Source organism: Panthera tigris, chromosome F3, assembly GCF_018350195.1.
Source record: "Panthera tigris isolate Pti1 chromosome F3, P.tigris_Pti1_mat1.1, whole genome shotgun sequence".
In the NCBI taxonomy this organism is placed as follows: Eukaryota; Metazoa; Chordata; class Mammalia; order Carnivora; family Felidae; genus Panthera; species Panthera tigris.
The window spans coordinates 64,122,674-64,140,142 of NC_056678.1; the positions used below are offsets into that span (position 1 = coordinate 64,122,674).

The window sequence follows — 17,469 nt, forward strand, 5'->3', positions numbered from 1 at the left end:
GACCTGCTGAGCAGGTTCCCAGGTTTCTGCCGTCGTCGTTGGCCACGGCGTGGGAAGCAGCTCTGGGGGAGCTCGGAGCTCCCGATCACGGCTTTTCGGGGGTAGCCGGAGCTGGGCGGGTAGAGGAGGGCTGGGTCCCCAGCAGAGACCCCGGAGGGATAGGCAGGCGAGGCAGTGCCTGAGGACTCCGCGATTTCCTGCCTTCCGGGTCGCGCCCTACCCAGCTCTAGAGCCGGCTCCCAGGGAGAACTCAGGGGACCGTCAGAAACACTGGGCGGCTCTGCCTTTCCACCGATGCCCCTGTCCCTGGGAGCCAAGATGCGGGGGCCCGAGGCCTTGCTGCTGCTGCTGCTGCTGCTGCTATCGTTTCCAGGTAGGACTTGCCCGAACCATCGGGACCCTTGCTTCTGAGCCCGAGCCAGCACAGACACGCACACGCACGCACGCACACGCACACACGGACACACGCACACCTAAACATTCTCTTCCCTTTGACTCTGGACTGAGCAACCAATCTCTCTCTCCCGCCCCCACCCCCCCACCGCCGATGGCGCCCCCAGAAGGGCCAGCCTCACTCTTTCCCTTCGCGCCCTCTTCCAGCCCCAGGCCACAGCCCTGCGTCTGGGGGCCCTGCCCGCCTCTGCCACAGCCTTGCCTCAGCCCGGGGAGCGGACGTGTGGACCCAGTGCAGGTGGGGCAGGGAGGTGGCACAGGTGGGGGACCCTCTCACCCCAGGGTTTCCTGGAGGCTCCTTCGCCTGCTCCCGGGGCTCCAGAAGTGCTGACTGGAGCTGGGCTGACTCAGGGCGGAGCTGGTGTCGGCAGTCATCAGGGTGCAGGAAGCCTGATGCCCAGACCGTGGCCAGGGCCCTTCTGTTCCCTTCTCCTTATGAGGTCCTACAGCACCGGCTTTGGAGCACCTGCTGGGAGACAAGGGGGGAGCTGGGGCGCCTTCCCTCGGGCCCCTCTCTTTCCCTGGAGACACTATTTAATGGGGGCGGTGATGCTTAGATGAGGGGAGGTCTAGGGTAGAGTAGCTTCTAGATAGGGTGTGGTCTCCTTTTGTTTATTCCCTGTCTCCTCATTTTCTCATCTGGATGCCTTCGGTTACTCCTGTCTAATGTGTATGTAGTAGATGTAAATTACAGGAATTGACAATCTCCAGAGTGGGGGACAGAATGCGTGTGTGTGCGTGTGTCTAAGCATGTGTAGGCACAGTGACACCACAGTGGGATTCCCTAGGCTCTTTCCAGAGTAATGAGTAACTGGGGAATCTTTGTCCTGGGAAGACAGAGCCCTGTCTGGATAGGCCCAGGAGCAAGGAAGTGTCATTGTCCAGCGGGGCCCGGCAGGGATTCCTTCTCCGTCACCAGCCGAAGCTGTCAGGAGCATGAGGCACAGATGGGGGGTGGGGGGGGGCACTGCTCCTGTCTGATCTTATAGTGGAGGGGGGATGCAAGGGCATCGGCCAGTCTCCAGTCACAGGGTCCTGAGCTCCAGCCCCTCTGCTTTCCACCCCTGCCTTAACTCCCATCTTCCAGACAACCCTCCTCACTTGCTCAGGCCCAGAGGGTGGGGTCTGGTCGCTGGGGCCAGAGAACTCGGCAGCCACTTTTCTGGGGGACCTGGCCACCCTTGAAGAGTGGAGCCACAATGTCTCAGGACGTGGAAAGGGTCAGAGAGGCCGCCGCTCTAACTGCCTCATTTTACAGACAGCAAAACTGAGACAAACAGGCAAGCGACGTCTCAAGACGACTCAGTGTTAGCAGCAAGACCAGGGCGAGTGTCCCGGGTCTCCCAGCCTCCAGTCTGTTAAAGGCTAGTAGGTCTGAGTGTGCACGGGGCACAGCCAGGGGACTAAATGCTGGAGATGTGGTGGCAAACGGGACGTGGTCCTGCCTTCTTTTTCCAGGACGTGAGGCTGTTCTTTCTAAGAGAAGCCCAGGGAAGGGGAGAGGAGACCTCCTGCAGTCAGGGCATCACCCCGACCTTGCCCAATGCCCGATGGACAGGTGCCGTGGCTACAGGGGCACCCTAACTCCAGAATTATCCGGGGTAACTGGGGCCCGGTGAGCCGCCCCCCCCATGGCTGCGAGGACCTGCACAGAGCTGGAGGGTGCTCTGAGGCCTGCAGCGCGGGCCCCAGGTTCCCAGCCTGACGACCACATCCACTGCCGCCCCCCTTCTGGCTCCTCTCTGTGGAAGCCCCCAGAAAGCCGGAGGTCTTGCCTCCGAAAGAGCTTTGGGCTGGGAGTCCGGAGGCTTGCGTTGTGGCCCCATTTCTGGTCTCCATTTGCTAGGTGACCTTTGGCAACTAAGAACGTAGACTTCGGCAGCCCACGAGGTGGGACCCCGGGATCTCTGTGGGCCTTCCAGCTCTGCAGTCCTGTGGCGGTGTGCCTGTCCAGCCGCTGACCGAAGGGGGGTGCTGGGTGCAGGAAGAGGCGGTCAGTCTGGCTGCGGTGATGGCGGGGGGAAGGGTCCTGGCCCATCTCTCAGTGGGGACCAAGGTAGCTTTATGCCGGATGCTGCCTTCCGCCCCTGCCCTGCTGCAAATCAGTGCCCCCCCACTCCTGGGCCATTAGAGCTCTGAGCCCCAGGGCCCTGCCCCACCCCTGACAGGGAGAGGAGCCCAGGCTTGGGAGGTGCCTGACACCACAGTTCTTTGTCTCTCCTTAATGGGATGAATTTCCGGGTAAGGTCCCCTCCCTACTCCCTCCATCTCCTGTCCTGCAGCCGAGCGGCTCAAATCTACAGACACCCCTCCAGTGGGATGCTAGTTTCTAGCTCTTTGTCTGGACCCGATTGTAGGGCCAGAGTGTTGGGAGGGGGGGTTGCCCTGAATTCTGTGCCCTCCAAAGATTAGGATCGGCTTTCTACCTGAGGTTAGTTTCCTAGAAAGGGAGGGGCCCCCATCCCTGCTTTTCTGTTCCTGTTTACAGAGGGGGGCAGGCCCTTTCCTGCAGGACCTACCCTAACCCAGGGAAGCCAGAAAGGGAAGCTAGCTTCCCCACCCAAGGTAGCGGGGACTAGGAGAATCACAAGGGAAGCCCCGTGGCCCCAGTGACCTTGGTCCCACCCGGGTGTTTCGCGGGGGCTGGGCTCAGAGGACCCCAGCTACAGAGATGGCGGTGAGGAGTTTGTGGCACAGCGCACGGTCCCAGCTTCTGGAGCATCATCTCGGGGCCCTGGAGTCCTCCAGGCTGAGGAGGACAGCCACTGTAGGGAGCTAGGCCTCGGGAGGAGAGACTGCCTGGGCTTTCCGGCCTCCAAAGCTTACTCTAGCACTGACCAAAGGCTAGCAGAGTAGAAGGCTGGGGGTGGGGTGGGGAGCTGAGTCAGGAGGGAAGGGAGGACAGGAGCCTAGGGGCTGAATCTAAAACCGCACGCGAAGGTCAAGTTCAGAACTGGGGCCGGGCCACCAAGCCTCGTAGAGGAGGGCTGTGAAGGAGGTGGTTTGGATCGTCTCTCTCTCTCCCTGGGACGGGGAGCCTCTGGCCCCAGGAACTTTTCCCAGCGTTTTCTGGCCACCCCCTCCTCGCTTGCCTTTGTAACTGGTGTCCTGAGAGCTGGGTTGATTTGGGGTGGGGCAGAGCTGGCCCCCACTTTGGGGAGAGGTGGCTGGCAGGATTTAGGGGTGCGGGGTGGCTAAGATCTCAGGAGTTTGGGAGAAGCTGAATTCTGGGTCTCCCACCCACAGTGTGGCTGTTGTCGTGACTCAGCCGGGCTCAGACTCTGGCTCCGGGGGGGTTTAGGGGACTTATCTGTGCTGGGAGCTGTGTCTGGGCCAGAGCCGGGCTGCCTCAAGGCCTGTCCTCCCCCCATTGTTCTCAGCTGCCTTTGTGATTGGTGTGGCCCCCCTCCCCAGACACTAATCTGTGGGTGGGCACTTTGCCCGGGTTGGGAAGCTGTCACTAAGCTGGGGGGCTTAGGACGATGGGGGCCAAGTGAGGGACGTGGATGAAGGCAGACGGAGAGTCTCCTGGTTTTCCAGGCTCCTCAGCACCTCCAAGGCCAAGGTTATGGGAGGAAGGGTGGCAGAAAAAAGGGCTTGCCGGGTGGTTGATGTCACCTGTCTTGAATGGGGGGCTTCAGGGCTCCTCCCAGGTTCTTTCTTACCCCAAACACTCCCACCCATTCCAGCTCTGTCTGGTAGAGGCTGCCACTGTGGGGCGAGGGGAGGCAAGAGTTAACAAAGGAGCCTGAGCCCCTGGACCGCTTGGACCCCTCCCCCTAGCCCTAAGCAGGAGTCCCCTCCCCCCCCCCCTTCCCACCAAACCCACACCAGACAACCCTCACCCCAGGCCCGGAGCTAGAGCTGGTTTTTCTGGTGGTGGCAGCAGCAGAGGCCTGACAGAGATTCCCAGGGAGAGGCCTCCTGGGGGGCCGAGGGAGGTGGTTGGGGGGTCGGGGGAGGGGGGGGGGAGTCCTTCTAGCAGGAGCCTGAGGAGCCAGGGGAGGGTGAGCCTCTGTTTTGCTCTGCTGAGGAGTCCTTGACGGCAGTTTCCCATCACCTGGAGGGACAGTGACCTCATCTCTGGGTACCTCCGCCTGAGATGAATCTGCCCTCAAGTCTGGGGTGAGGTGGGGAGGGGTGCCTGGCTCGGCTCCAGACGGGCCGCAGAGGCGAAGGGGCAGAGCCAACCCACCACTGACCACGGGCAGCTAAGACAGACAGACACGTGGAAGCCAGGAGGGACCAGCATCAAAACATTTACCCTGTGTTCGGAATTCCGCGGGACGGGGGCGCGCACGCTTGCACACAGACCACTCCGTGGCTCTTGTCTCTGGAGGCAGGCGAGCACAGACACCTTCCAAACGATAACACGTGAGCGCTTAGAAGTGCAAAACACCCCCAAGTTCAGTAAGGAGTCGGCCTCACTTACACCCCGCCAGGCCCTCTCCCAAAGTGATCAGACATTCACGCGCAAAAGACTCATGCACAGACTCGTCGCCAGGACCCCTAGATGCAGGGGATACCGAGGGAGAAAGGCCCCTCACAGAGGAAAGCCTCCTTGCCCAACGACGCTGTTATCTGCAGCTGCTAGCCTCAGTTTCCCCTCCTGAGATCAGAGGCCAGGCCCCCCACACAGAGGAAAGCTGGGACCCAGAGAGCCAACCCGGACCAGGAATGGAGGGCCTGTCTGGGAGCGGGCGGGGTACACAGAGGGCAGGGCCCCAAAGAGGCCCGTGGGGGCCTGGCCAGGGGTGGGGGAGGCCGAGGGCAGGGATCCCGTCTGGCCAGTTGGGCCTGTTCTTTCCTTGCGCAAGGTGATGGCTGGTGGCGGCTGTGGCTGGGCCTGCTGCTCTGTGGCGGCATCTGAATCACCAGGGCTCCTGACCAGCGTCCTGTGCTCCCGGGAGGAGGGGTGGGGACGGTCAGAGGGAGGAGTGCCCAGCCAGCAGAGTCCACCAGCCTCGGCGAACAGTTCGCAGCAGAAGGGTCCGTGGGCTTGGCCCGGCCTGGCAACTACATGCCCGCAGGGTGACCTCACCAGGCGGGCGGCGTGTCTCCTTCGCTCTGGTGACATCATCATGCTGACGCCAGGCGGGCACTGGGTGGGGGAGAGAGGGAGGAGGCAGCGCCGGCCTGCCCTGGCCTGGGAGTCTGGGCTTCTGGGTCCAGTTTAGTCCAGGATGGGGATTCTAGAGCCCAAGTTCTCTCCTCCTTCTGTCGCAGCCCCTGTGTGTGTGTGTGTGTGTATGAAGTGTGAGGGGCTGTTGCCCGAAGCTGTGATGCTCCTGGTGAATAGGGGACTTAGGACAATGGGGGGCTGTGGGAGAGGTCCTGAAGGGGCTCTCCTGTTTTATTGGGTTCTTCATCCTGCGAAGCGTGGGCTTGTTGCTCGGCGGTGGGGATCTTGGACTTACGGGGAGGGACGCAGAGGACCGCGACGCGGGCATATGGTCTGTTGTGCCCTAAGGGAGACATATGTTGGGGAAAATGTGGGCGATGGGCTGTGGAGAGGGGCCGGATGGTTGGCAAGCATAGGGATAGGGATGGGAAATACGCCATCCGACGGTGTCCCGTAGAAGGGTCTGAGTGTCCCAGCGGAGCAGGGCTTGTGACCCCTGTGCCTGCGGAAACCAGTGCTTGAAGCAGAGGATGTGCTGGGGCTGAGCCCCCATCTCCAGCCCACCTCCAGCCCTTCCTTGGCAGCCCTGCTCCCTGCCAAGGAGGGGTGCGGGTGGTGAGCCGGACTCCCAGGCCGGGCTGGGTGGGACCCACACCAGCTTAGGCAGGTCAGGGCCCCGGTATCTGGCCCTGCAGGTCTGTCCCGTCCCGTTTGGGTCCTCCCAGCTCCCGACAGCACCCTCCCTCCCTCCACCCCTGCTCACAGGGTCACGGGACCCCCTTCCTCTGGCCTATGCTCAGCCTCCCCGGAGCCCTCTGGTCCATCCGAGTGGACCACTTCCTCCCTCCATAACTGCCCCATCCAGCCCCGGCCTTCTCCCTGTGAGCGGTCAGAGCTGTTCCCTCTGGCATCGAACCCAGGTAGCCAGCCCAGCCTGCCTCCACCCCGGGCTGCCATGCCAACCCCCTCCCTGTCTGCCCAGCCCAGCCCAAGGTTCATTCCTGCTCGCTCTACCTTTTCCTTCTTCTCCCTGTCTCTCTCTCTCTCTCTCATTCATTCATTCATTCCATAAACATTCATCGAGGTCCCCTTATGTGCCAAGAAGGCAGACCACCTGCCACTGAGCCCTAAGTCAGAAAACCGTGTTTCCCTATGTGATGTGAGACCCAGCTTCTTCTCTTGGGCAGCTCCGTCCGGCGGGAGAGGCAGACGGGAAGCGCCCAAATGCAATCCAGGGGGGATACAGTACGGTGGCGAGGTCAGAGCAGGGCACTAGGGCAGGACGGAGTGAGGGCCCCTCATTCTGCCTGAGGTGGGGGTGGGGTGGCGGAGGAAGCGTTGTCTAAGCGGTCTAAGGCTGAGTAGGAGTCATCCCTCCAGACACCGGGAGGAGCACCTCCCGGGAGGGGCCCGGGTGAGCCAGGCATGTGTGGCCAGAGGCAGGGGCTGCGCGCTGCGGGGCGTTGCTGGATATACATCCCAAGGCAGAGAGCTCTTGGCTTCCCAGAGAGAACCCTCCCTCTGCCCCCAGCCCTGCGTTTCACATGCCTTATTCCACGAATTTATTTATTCCTCCTGGACCATGAGTTTCCCCAGGCCCCGCCCCCCCTCCTACGTCACTCATCCTGGAACCGGTAGGAGTTGTCTTTGTCTGGCCTCTCTTTTCTCTCTCTCTCTCTCTGGTCAGTGATCAAATCCTGCCGAGGGTCCTCCAGGACTGTCCCCTCCTCCCTGTCCCACAGCATGAAGGGTTCCTAGAGAGTCTCGGGGCTTCAGTCTCCCTGCTTTCCAGCCAGAGGGCACACAGCCACTGGCCTCTTGCCGCAGTGATAGCTCCCCATGAGTTCCTTTCCCTGGTGTGCAAGGCCCAAGCACACATATCTGTCCTGCTGACGCACACCGCCTGCCTTAGGTGCGTCCTTTCCGCCCTGCTTCCTGAGCCAGCCAGCCTCTCCACCCCTCTGGGTCCCTCACCTGGAATCCCTTTCCGGGGTCTCCCCCTCCTGGTCCTACCCAGCTCATGCACGAGGCCCTCCCGCAGGACTCGGGTCCACGGTGACTGTCCCATCCCCCAAGTGGCCTGCAACACACCCCTGAGCACTAAATCAGAGACCGTCACGCCTTTCCATACACGTCCACAAAATGTCTCCAGACCTCAGGTTCCATGAGGACAAGACAGGAAAGGGATCCTTCTTTGAAAACAAGGTGACCTGATAGATGCCCCTGGGTGCTGCGTGCTGTCCTTGTCGATGCACAGAACACTCGCCCTTCCCTGCTGGTCCCCGTCTCTGCCCCACTGATTCCGGCTCGCTCGCCACCGTTCTGAGCCTGTCGCTGGGTGTCTGCCCTGACCTCATCTCTCTGGGCTTCTGACCTGGGGCCTTTCTGTCTTCAGTGACTTGTCATTCCTGTCTCTGAGCCTCCGTTGCGGCCATTCCTCCCACAGAGAAGGCCTGCTCTCTGGGAATCCAGATCGGTCATCTTGAAGCCATGAAAAGAATGTTCCGAAGGGCCCCTTTCGCCCCCTACGTGCCCCATCCCAGCCGCCAGCTGCCTTCCATCCCTGCCTCGTCTCCCCCGGCCACACTTCCTGAAAGCGTTCACTTTCCCCCCCGCCCCCGCCCCCGCCCCCTCCTTGGTGGGTTGAACCTTCTGTGAAAGTTTGCCCAGGGCTTCCCCGGTCTCTGCGCCCATCTGCGCCCAAAACCCATTTGCGTGAGAGGACTGGGAACTCCCTGAGGGCGGAGGCTGCCTCTCTCCAGCTGCAGCCTCCACACTCCTGGGCTGGGAGAGGGTGTGGCTCTCCCACCCGGCGTCCCCGTGGCCGTAGGCAAGTCACTTCCTCTCTCTGGGCCTCAGTTTCCTCATCTGTCAAATGGCGATAATAACGCCCACCTCGGGAATGCTGTGTGGATCTAATGAGGTAATGGACTGAACGCGCTTGGCAAGCAGAAAGTGCTCCAGGAGTTCCGGTGGCCTCCTCGCCCCCGGGCGTCTGCATGAGGAAGTGCTCCCCCCGGGGTTCCCGCCGCGCCCCTAATCTAGGCTGCTCCTGTCTGCCCCCTGCAGGCCGCTGCCGGGCGGGCGAGCTGGAGACCTCGGACCCGGTGACCGTGGTGCTGGGCCAGGACGCCAAGCTGCCCTGCTTCTACCGAGGGGAGCCCGGCGAGCAGGTGGGGCAGGTGGCGTGGGCTCGGGTGGACGCGGGCGAGGGCGCCCGGGAGCTCGCGCTGCTGCACTCCAAGTACGGGCTGCACGTGAGCGCGGCCTACGAGGGCCGCGTGGAGCAGCCGCCGCCTCCACGCAGCCCCCTGGACGGCGCCGTGCTCCTGCGCAACGCGGTGCAGGCCGACGAGGGCGAGTACGAGTGTCGCGTCAGCACCTTCCCCGCAGGCAGCTTCCAGACGCGGCTGCGGCTCCGCGTGCTGGGTAAGTGGGGTGCCGGGCGCACGGGGCCACCGGGCCCTCGCCCAGGGCTTCGCAGGCGAGAGCGGGGGTGGGGGGCGCCGAGAGGCGTGGGGCAGCGGGCGAGCGGGAGTAAGAGGTGGCGTCCCGTAGGGGTGAGGGAGCCCGGCGCAGCCCATCCTCCCACCCGATCCAGAAATTCCCTCCGAGTGACCTCAGCAGCTTGCCACGCACGCAGCGGTCAGCCTGGGGGAAGAGTCCACGTAATAGAACATTCTTCTGTTGACTTGCACCACCCTCCCTGGTCGCTGTCGCCCTCCGAAGCAAGGTGGCACAGGCTCATTCTCTCCTCTGCCCGCGAGCCTTTCAAAGAGCTGAGGACCTTTGCCATTCCCCACGCCCACCCCAGCCCCCAGTCTCCTCTTCTGGAAGTTACACTTACTAGTTCCCGCAGTGGTTCTACCAAAGGCACTCCTTCGCAGCCTCCCTGGCCATCCGCGGTTTTAAAATGTGGGGCTGAGATATGAACCACGGGGACCCAGCCCCCAACGGGCGTGGCTGTGCCTGACCAGTGGGGCTCATACCTTTCCTGGTCTGGACCTTCAGTGAATGTGGCTGGAGATCACAATCACCTTTTATTTTACCTTATTTTATTTTTAAGTTTATTTGTTTATTTTGAGAGAGAGAGAGAGAGAGCGAGCGAGCGCCTGCACCTGCCTGGGAGGGGCAGAGAGAGGAGACAGAGAGTCCCAAGCAAGCAGGCTCTGCACCGTCAGGGTAGAGCCTGATGCGGGGCTCGATCTCAGACCGTGAGATCATGACCTGAGAGCCAAAGTCAAGAGGCAGACGCTCAACCAACTCAGACACACAGGCGCCCCTCACCATCACCTTTCCTTTTTTTTTTTTAATTTTTTTTTTTAACGTTTTATTTATTTTTGAGACAGGGAGAGACAGAGCATGAACGGGGGAGGGTCAGAGAGAGGGAGACACAGAATCTGAAACAGGCTCCAGGCTCTGAGCTGTCAGCACAGAGCCCGACGCGGGGCTCGAACTCACGGACAGTGAGATCGTGACCTGAGCCCAAGTCAGACGCTTAACCAACTGAGCCACCCAGGCGCCCCCACCTTTCTTTTAAACCACCATTTTGCGCTGTGGGCTCTTGTGGTCGATGGATGCCCTAGACCTATGGTCTACTTAAGGCTTTTGCATTTTGTGCTTGAGCTGTTCATGTCAAGAAGATAGAAATAAAGAACCTTCTTCAGTTTCCCTTTATCTGCGTGGAACTTAGTAACACTAGCCTTGGGGGTGAAAATCCTGAGTGTGAATCTGGGCCCCATCCTCCAACAGCTGACCATCTGGGACAAATCCTCTAACCTCCCCAACGCGCCGGTGTCCTGACTTGTAAAACAGGGGTAGGGATGCCCACCTCGCTGGCCCGCCGGCAGGATTAATGAGATAACATCGATCGAGTGTTTAGCACGATACCCGGCACATAATAAGTGCTCACTAAGTGCTGGCTATTATTATTAGCACAGAGATGTTATCTGGTCAGCTTTTTATTTACTTCATCATTTTTTATTAAAAAATGATCCCTGCTCGTTGTAAAAAAAAATTTTAAAAATCAAAACAATGGAGAAAGCTGAAAGCCTACCACTCATCTGGTGGTGTCCACGTTGGTGAGATAAGACAACGAACAGGGCCTGGAAATGTTTCCCTGCAAGACCGAGCTGGGATGGGCCAGGGCCTCCGGACGGGTGTGCAGACCGTGACCCCTGCCTCCTCCCCGCTGCAGTGCCTCCCCTGCCCTCACTGAACCCTGGTCCGGCGCTAGAAGAAGGCCAGGGCCTGACGCTGGCAGCCTCCTGCACGGCAGAGGGCAGCCCAGCCCCCAGCGTGACCTGGGACACAGAGGTCAAGGGCACCGCGACCAGCCGCTCCTTCAAGCACTCCCGCTCAGCTGCTGTCACTTCGGAGTTCCACCTGGTGCCCAGCCGCAGCATGAATGGGCAGCCACTCACCTGCGTGGTGTCCCATCCTGGCCTGCTGCAGGACCAAAGGATCACCCACATCCTCCAAGTGGCCTGTGAGTACTTGAACCTTGGGTAGAGACTCACCAGTCTGGCCAGGCTGGATCGTGAAAGGCGGCCTCGTGTGGCCGGGAGACCCCTAGTGCAAAGGCCGAAGACCAGGAGGCCGTCCCGGATGACCTTGACAGATCACTCAGACCTCTCTGGCCTTTGGTGTCCCGTTTACAAAGGGGGTTGTCCTACGCCACAGGGTTGTGGGGAGAATCCGGTATAAACACAGACTTGAAAGCACTGTGTGACGCACACGAAGAGAGACAGCTTCGGGCCCCACAGCTTGACCCTGGTTCTGGTCGGACAGGCCCTCTTTCTGCCGTGCACCGGCTGTTAGTCAATCTTGTCCGTCTTCATTTTCCTCCGCAGCAGGAGTATAATTATACGAACTTTACAGGGTTCCGATGGGAATTAGAAACCACGAACGCAAAGCATCTCACACGACGCTGAGTGCTTGAATGGTCCTCAGTCCGCAGCAGATACCGTTTTCCCAGCACTAAGCTCAGAGCCTCTCCGGGCACAGGGCTGTTTTCTATTCATACGAACCCAGCATTTGGCACAAAGTAGGCCCTCGACAAATGTTTGTCAAGGAAATGTAGAGACAAGTAGGATGGTTACGTCTTTGGAGAATCAGGGAGCATTGACGGAACACCTGTTCCGCGACCAGCACTGTGCCGGGGGGACCACAGGGGATTCCGAAAAAGCGTGACTCTTTGCTGAGGGACTTCTAGGCTCGTTGCCCGGACAAACCACAGTGGGCTCTGAGCTCAGAGCTCCACACGGGAGCCGGGGGGCCAGGACCCGGCGGCCAGGCTGGGCTGGGCTGGGTTTGGAAGCAGATGAGAAGGACAGAGAAGGGCAGGGTGGGGCCCGAGCAGGGGGCCCCTGGAGAAGCAGATGATGGAAAGCCTCATTCCCCTTCTTCCTCCTCCTTCCTCCCACTCCAGTCCTCACCGAGGCCTCTGTGAGGGGCCTCGAAGACCAAAAGCTGTGGCAGGTGGGCAGAGAAGGGGCTACCCTCAAGTGCCTGAGCGAGGGATACCCTTCTCCCTCGTACAACTGGACACGGTAAGGGCCTGGCCCCGGGGGGAGGGCCTCGCTTGCGGCCAGGGTCCTTCCCTCGCAGGGCTGCCGTGTCCTCATTAGGGGCTGGGACGGTATATTCTGGACCCCGGATAAAGTGGGGCACGTGTTCAGGCCCACTCAAGAATACGCGTGGTCACCAAATATCACGATGGGCTTGCAGCCGGGGGCCCACAATGCACGCGGTCGTTGGGAGGGAACAAGCTAGTAAGTCCTTGGCTTTTCCCCCTAACTCTTCAATCGCGAGACATAGCGCGAGATTTAAATATTAATGTTTTATATGTTTACGTGAGTACCTGAGGCGGAGAGGACAAAAAGGCACTGCTGTGATCTTGTAAGACCCTTGGAAGCACCTTAGAAGTGCCAGCCGCCCGCCTCTGCCGGTTCCTTGGCTTTTTCCCGGGTCTCAGGTGTCCAGGGGGTTGGGGAGGGGTCAGGTGCACACGTGTGTGAGCCCCCGACAGGCACATTCTCACACGTGAGCGGATGAACCGTGCGTGTGGCCTCGTGCGTGCCCCGGGCTCCATTCAGGTCCCCTGCCACGCAATGTCGTGGGTGTTGGGGCGTGCGGTCACACTCTCCCAGTCCGTCTGAGCCCAGAGAGGGACGGGGTGTCCTGCGGTGTGGACCTCATACCGTGTCTCCCTGGTACCCAGTGCCGGGTGACGTGTGTGTGTGTGTGGGGGGGGGGTGCCCGGGTCAGCCTGGGCGGCAGGGAGCAGGGGCCTCTGCCCAGACCTGCCCGGGGGAGGGAGGGGCACCGTGGGAACAGCCAGCGGCTCGGGTGACGTCACGGGGGCGGGAGGGGAGAGCTGCCCGGGCACGTTGGGTGGGGGCAGCCTCGGGCCGCCGCAGCCTCCCTGTCGTCCAGGTTGGACGGGCCTCTGCCCAGCGGGGTGCGAGCGGAAGGGGACACTCTGGGCTTTCCTCCGCTGACCCCCGAGCACAGCGGCATCTACGTGTGCCACGTCAGCAACGAGCTCTCTTCGAGGGATTCCCGGGTCACTGTGGACATCCTTGGTGAGCACCGGGGCAGACACGAGGGGGGGGGGCCGGGCCGAGAGCCCAGAGGGGCAACGGTGACAGAGAGGGTGAGCTGGGGGCGGGGGCGGTGGGGGGGGGGCTGGACCGCGTATATTTTGCAGAAGGTCAGGCTGAGGAGGTGGTTTGGGGGGTGTGTTGGGAGGACACGGGGGCAGGGTTGGGGAGGGCGGGGGTGTGGGCAGCCACCCCAGACCGAGGCCTGTCTCCCGCAGACCCGCAGGAGGCCCCAGGGAAGCAGGTGAACCTGGTGTCGGCCTCAGTGGTGGTGGTGGGCGTGATCGCCGCGCTCTTGTTCCTCCTGCTGGTGGTGGTGGTTGTGCTCATGTCCCGGTACCATCGGCGCAAGGCTCAGCAGATGACCCAGAAATAGTGAGTCGTGGCTGCTGGGGGGGGCGGAGCTAAGCTGGGGGCAAAGCCGGCAGGGCCGAGCGGGAGGTGGGGGCCGGCACCCAGGAGAGAGGGGAGAGAGGGGAGAGAGGGGAGGTGGGCGGAGGGGGGGGGTGCTGACGGCTGGGGAGCTCATGGACCGGAGCTGGGCAGGGTCCTTCGGGGAGCCAGGGGGGCTGGGGCCACAGCTGAGTTGGGGGGGGGGAGGCCCAGATCCACGTGCCCGGTATCCCCAAGCACACACACCCTAGCGGGGCTCACGCTCGCTCTGCAGCCACTCACTCACACTGGGGGGGGGGGGAACAGCACAGCCCCCACACCCTCCAGCCCCGGCTCACATAGGCTCTTGGCCTGCCCACCTTGGGAGCCACCAGTACCCTCAGCTCCTAACAAGGGCGTGTCTTTCCCAGTGAGGAGGAGCTGACCCTGACCCGGGAGAACTCCATCCGGAGGCTGCACTCCCATCACTCGGACCCCAGGAGCCAGGTGTGTGCCAAGGTCGGGTGCATCTGGGAGCGGGATGGGGGAGGGGAAGGGTGGGGAAGAGAGGTGGGGGGAAGGGGGGCTCGGGGGGCCCTTCTGCAGACCAGGAGGACAGACAGCCCTCGGCCAGATCTGGCCACTGACTCGCGGCCTGGGCTGGGGGTAGGGCTGTTTTGGGGTCCACTCTGGGTCCACCTGGCCCCCCTTTAGCACTGGCCCCCGGGGCTGCTCGGGGAAGCCGCCGTCAGCCCTGGCTCCAGGGTGGGGCCGGGTGGGGGGGCGAGGACGGGCGTCAGGGAGAGCAGACAGGCAGACAGGTGGACCGGTCGGGTGGGGGGAGAGGTGATGACGGAGGAGGCTGAGCCCTGTTCTGACTCCTCCCCCATGTCCGGGCCCCACAGCCGGAGGAGAGTGTAGGGCTGAGAGCCGAGGGCCACCCCGATAGTCTCAAGGACAACAGTAGCTGCTCTGTGATGGTGAGGCCCCCCGGCCCCACCGGCGTCCCCACCACTGTCCTCAGGCCCCTCTCCTGCTCGGGGATGTGGCGCGCCAGCCGCCCCTCACCAGACCCTCTGTCTCGGGCCCGGCACCTCGGCTGTGCCTTTGTTCACCTGTGGCTCTCCTTCCCCCCCCTCCGCGCCTGACGCTCATTCCTGGCCCCCGTGTCTGAGCCCCTGACCTCTGACCCTACGGCTCCCCACCCGGCCCCCCTCCCGTCTGGCTCCCCTGCCTCGGTTCCTGACTTGCCCTCTGCCCTTGGCGTCCAGAGCGAAGAGCCGGAGGGCCGTAGTTACTCGACGCTGACCACGGTGAGGGAGATTGAAACCCAGACTGAACTGCTGTCTCCAGGCTCCGGGCGGGCAGAGGAGGAGGAAGATCGGGACGAAGGCATCAAACAGGCCATGAACCATTTCGTCCAAGAGAACGGGACCCTGCGGGCCAAACCCACAGGCAATGGCATCTACATCAATGGGCGGGGGCATCTGGTCTGACCCAGGCCTGCCTCCGTCCCCTAAGCCTGGCTCCTTCTGCTGACCTGGGGATTTCTGTTCGGGGAGAGGGGGCTCTCTAAACACCCTATTTCTTCAGGAAGATGCTCCCCATCCCGACTGCTCGACCTTTTCCTCCAGCCCCTCTGTTCGACAAAGGGGGGGCTCTGCTGGTTGAGTCCTTCCCTGTGTGTGTGTGTGTGTGTGCGCGCACAGATCACCGTGTGCATGTGTGAGCGTTCGCTGACCTTGTGCCTGTGCGGGGGTGATGTGCCCGTGCTTCATGTCAGCGTCCAAGTGAACTGTGGTGGGTTTGCTGGCGTGTCGTGTGGCTGCGTGACCTCTATCTGTAAGCGCAGGTTATCTCCTCGGACCCCAGAGCAGTATTAATGACGCAGAGGTTGGAGGCGAGAGGTGGAGACGGTGGGCAGACGCAGGTGCACAGGCCAGAGCTGGATTCTGGCCTCCTCTGAGCTGGGGAGCTGGGCTCCCTCCACTTGAAAGCCAGCGGGGGCAAGTGTGAAGCGGCCAGCTCAGGGGCCTGCCAGGCTAACCCTGTTCGGGAAGAAGCCCCTGGCCCTCTGGTGGCCTCTGGTGGCCTCTGGGCCCTGCTGCACCTGCCTATTTTCTATAAATAGACCTGCTGGGGAGTTTCTGTAGGGAATACTGCTCCGAATACTTTAATAAGAGACACAAAAATTTGAATTTCTTTCAAATTGTCTTTGAAAGAAAATTTGCGCTGCCTCTGGATGTTGGTTATTGCTTGGACTGCTTGGAGTATGACTAGCCCACAACCCTGGGAGTCAGCCACTGGTCAGCCACCCCCCTCCCGGGAGACCAAGAGACTGTGCTCAGACCCCAGCAGGGGGCCAATGCCCATGGTTCTGAAAGGTGTTCCTGCTAAGACACTTTAATTTAGGCAGCCTCTTGGGAGGGAGCCTGGAGTTGTGGAGTCTGAGTCAACGGTGTGAGCCCCTGGGTCAGGGGCTGCAGGAGGACAGGGTGGGGTCCCTGGCCCTAGAGGCTCCCCGGTCCCTTCCCCACCACGTCTTTTTTCTTAGTTGCGTCCCCAGTTGTTTGTGGTCCCTTGGGGGGGGGGTGCGGGGACTGGGTGACAAGGGCTCCTGGTTCGGAGTTGGTGTAAGGGAGAAAGGGTCGTGATTACAGACCAGGGCAGAGGGGGGTCAGGTGGGGCAAAGCTGCCGCTGGAGGCAAGAATGTCTCCTTTCCCCCAGGGGCCTCCGGGTCACTAGCTTGGGGCTCTTTTGGCAGTTTTGGGGGGGGTGCTGGGGTTAGATATGGTCCACCGTTGCCTTGCCCACCCGAAACACACTCAGCCAGAATGCCTAGATTTTGTACCCAAACCCCACTTGGCCCGAAAACAGCTGGATTTCACCCCCTGCTCCCTGGCCAGCTCAGGACTTTGGATGTGGAGCCCAAAGATCTGGGGTCCTAGTGTGTACATTTTGTGTAAATATGTGCATATTTGTATATAAAATGATATTCTGTTTTTAAATAAACAGATAAAAGCTGTTCTGCCTGGTTCCTGTCTTGCCCCTGAGCTGTGTAAGCCTTGAACAGCTCGATTTTCCCTCTGCATCGTCCTCCCTGCGGCCCCGAGTAGGGCAGGAGGAGAGAGCATGTCTGTGGCTGGGAGGTAAAGGGGAAAGACGTGTCCCCGCCAGACCCTCTGCCGTCTCCGAGTCCCCGGGTCCTTCTGGGACAGCCGGCGCCCTTGTGCGCCCTGTTGTCAATCCTGTGTCGTGCCCCAGCGTCACCAAAATGGGCCTGGGAGGCAGAATGCTGTGCACGCTCTTTCCAAAGAAGCTGGCCCTCCAATGAGTTCCGTGGAAAGAGCTGGAAGGATTAGAGATCACCTAGTTCACCCCCTTCCTTGTCACATGTGTGGAAACAGGCTCAGCGAGGTAATGTGACTCGTCACAGGCCCGCCAGGGGCCCAGCCTGGCATCCACCTGGGGGCTCCGCACGGCCCTGTGCCACCTCGCTCTCAGGCCGGCCCCCTGTCTCCGCCTCGGAACCCCGAATTCTGATCTCCGAGGGTGTCAGCCACCTGCTCACGCCCCAGGCGCCGCCACCCCACCCCGGGGCTCTGACATCACCTCCCCTTGACCAATGAGCGAAGTCCCAGCGCTGGGTTGAGGATGTGAATGTCGGCTGCCTCCCCCACCCCAGGCCCTGTGGTTGCAAAGATGCTCTAACAGGAAGCGGGTTTGAGGAGCCACACGGCTTCCTGCTCCCCCAGGGCTGAGCAGGGCCGGAGGGGCGAGTGCCAGCCTGGGCCACGAGACACAACTTCTTGCCAGGGTCCTGGTGGCTTCCTCTTCCACGGCCGCTTCCGTGTGGCCGGGGCCCCCAGAGGCGCGAGCTTCGGCCCGTGGCCCAGGCCACCCTCCACCCCGCCCTG

At 61.6% G+C, this 17,469-nt stretch overlaps 1 protein-coding gene across 3 annotated transcripts; it reads left to right on the plus strand.

Moving 5' to 3' along the window:
- Positions 1 to 294: 294 nt before the first annotated feature.
- Positions 295 to 17,400, plus strand: NECTIN4 (nectin cell adhesion molecule 4). Of its 3 annotated transcripts, XM_042976990.1 has the most exons (9): positions 295 to 373; positions 8,645 to 9,004; positions 10,773 to 11,063; positions 12,006 to 12,126; positions 13,013 to 13,161; positions 13,398 to 13,554; positions 13,983 to 14,058; positions 14,457 to 14,531; positions 14,823 to 17,400. In XM_042976990.1, exons 1-9 carry the CDS (start codon positions 295 to 297, stop codon positions 15,045 to 15,047), a joined length of 1,533 nt encoding a protein of 510 aa, XP_042832924.1. In that variant the 3' UTR covers positions 15,048 to 17,400. The 3 variants fall into 3 exon arrangements, with proteins under 3 accessions (XP_042832924.1, XP_042832922.1, XP_042832923.1); XM_042976988.1 differs by lacking the exon at positions 295 to 373 and having other exon boundaries at positions 8,569 to 9,004; positions 13,983 to 14,070; XM_042976989.1 differs by lacking the exons at positions 295 to 373; positions 14,457 to 14,531 and having other exon boundaries at positions 8,569 to 9,004.
- Positions 17,401 to 17,469: the final 69 nt, after the last annotated feature.

Coding starts and splice junctions, on each gene's coding strand:
- NECTIN4 (XM_042976988.1), top strand. CDS start 8,575: ATGAGGAAGTGCTCCCCCCGGGGTTCCCGCCGCGCCCCTAATCTAGGC. Junction 11,064..12,005: donor CCACATCCTCCAAGTGGCCT/GTGAGTACTTGA, acceptor CTCCCACTCCAG/TCCTCACCGAGGCCTCTGTG. Junction 14,071..14,456: donor GGAGCCAGGTGTGTGCCAAG/GTCGGGTGCATC, acceptor CGGGCCCCACAG/CCGGAGGAGAGTGTAGGGCT.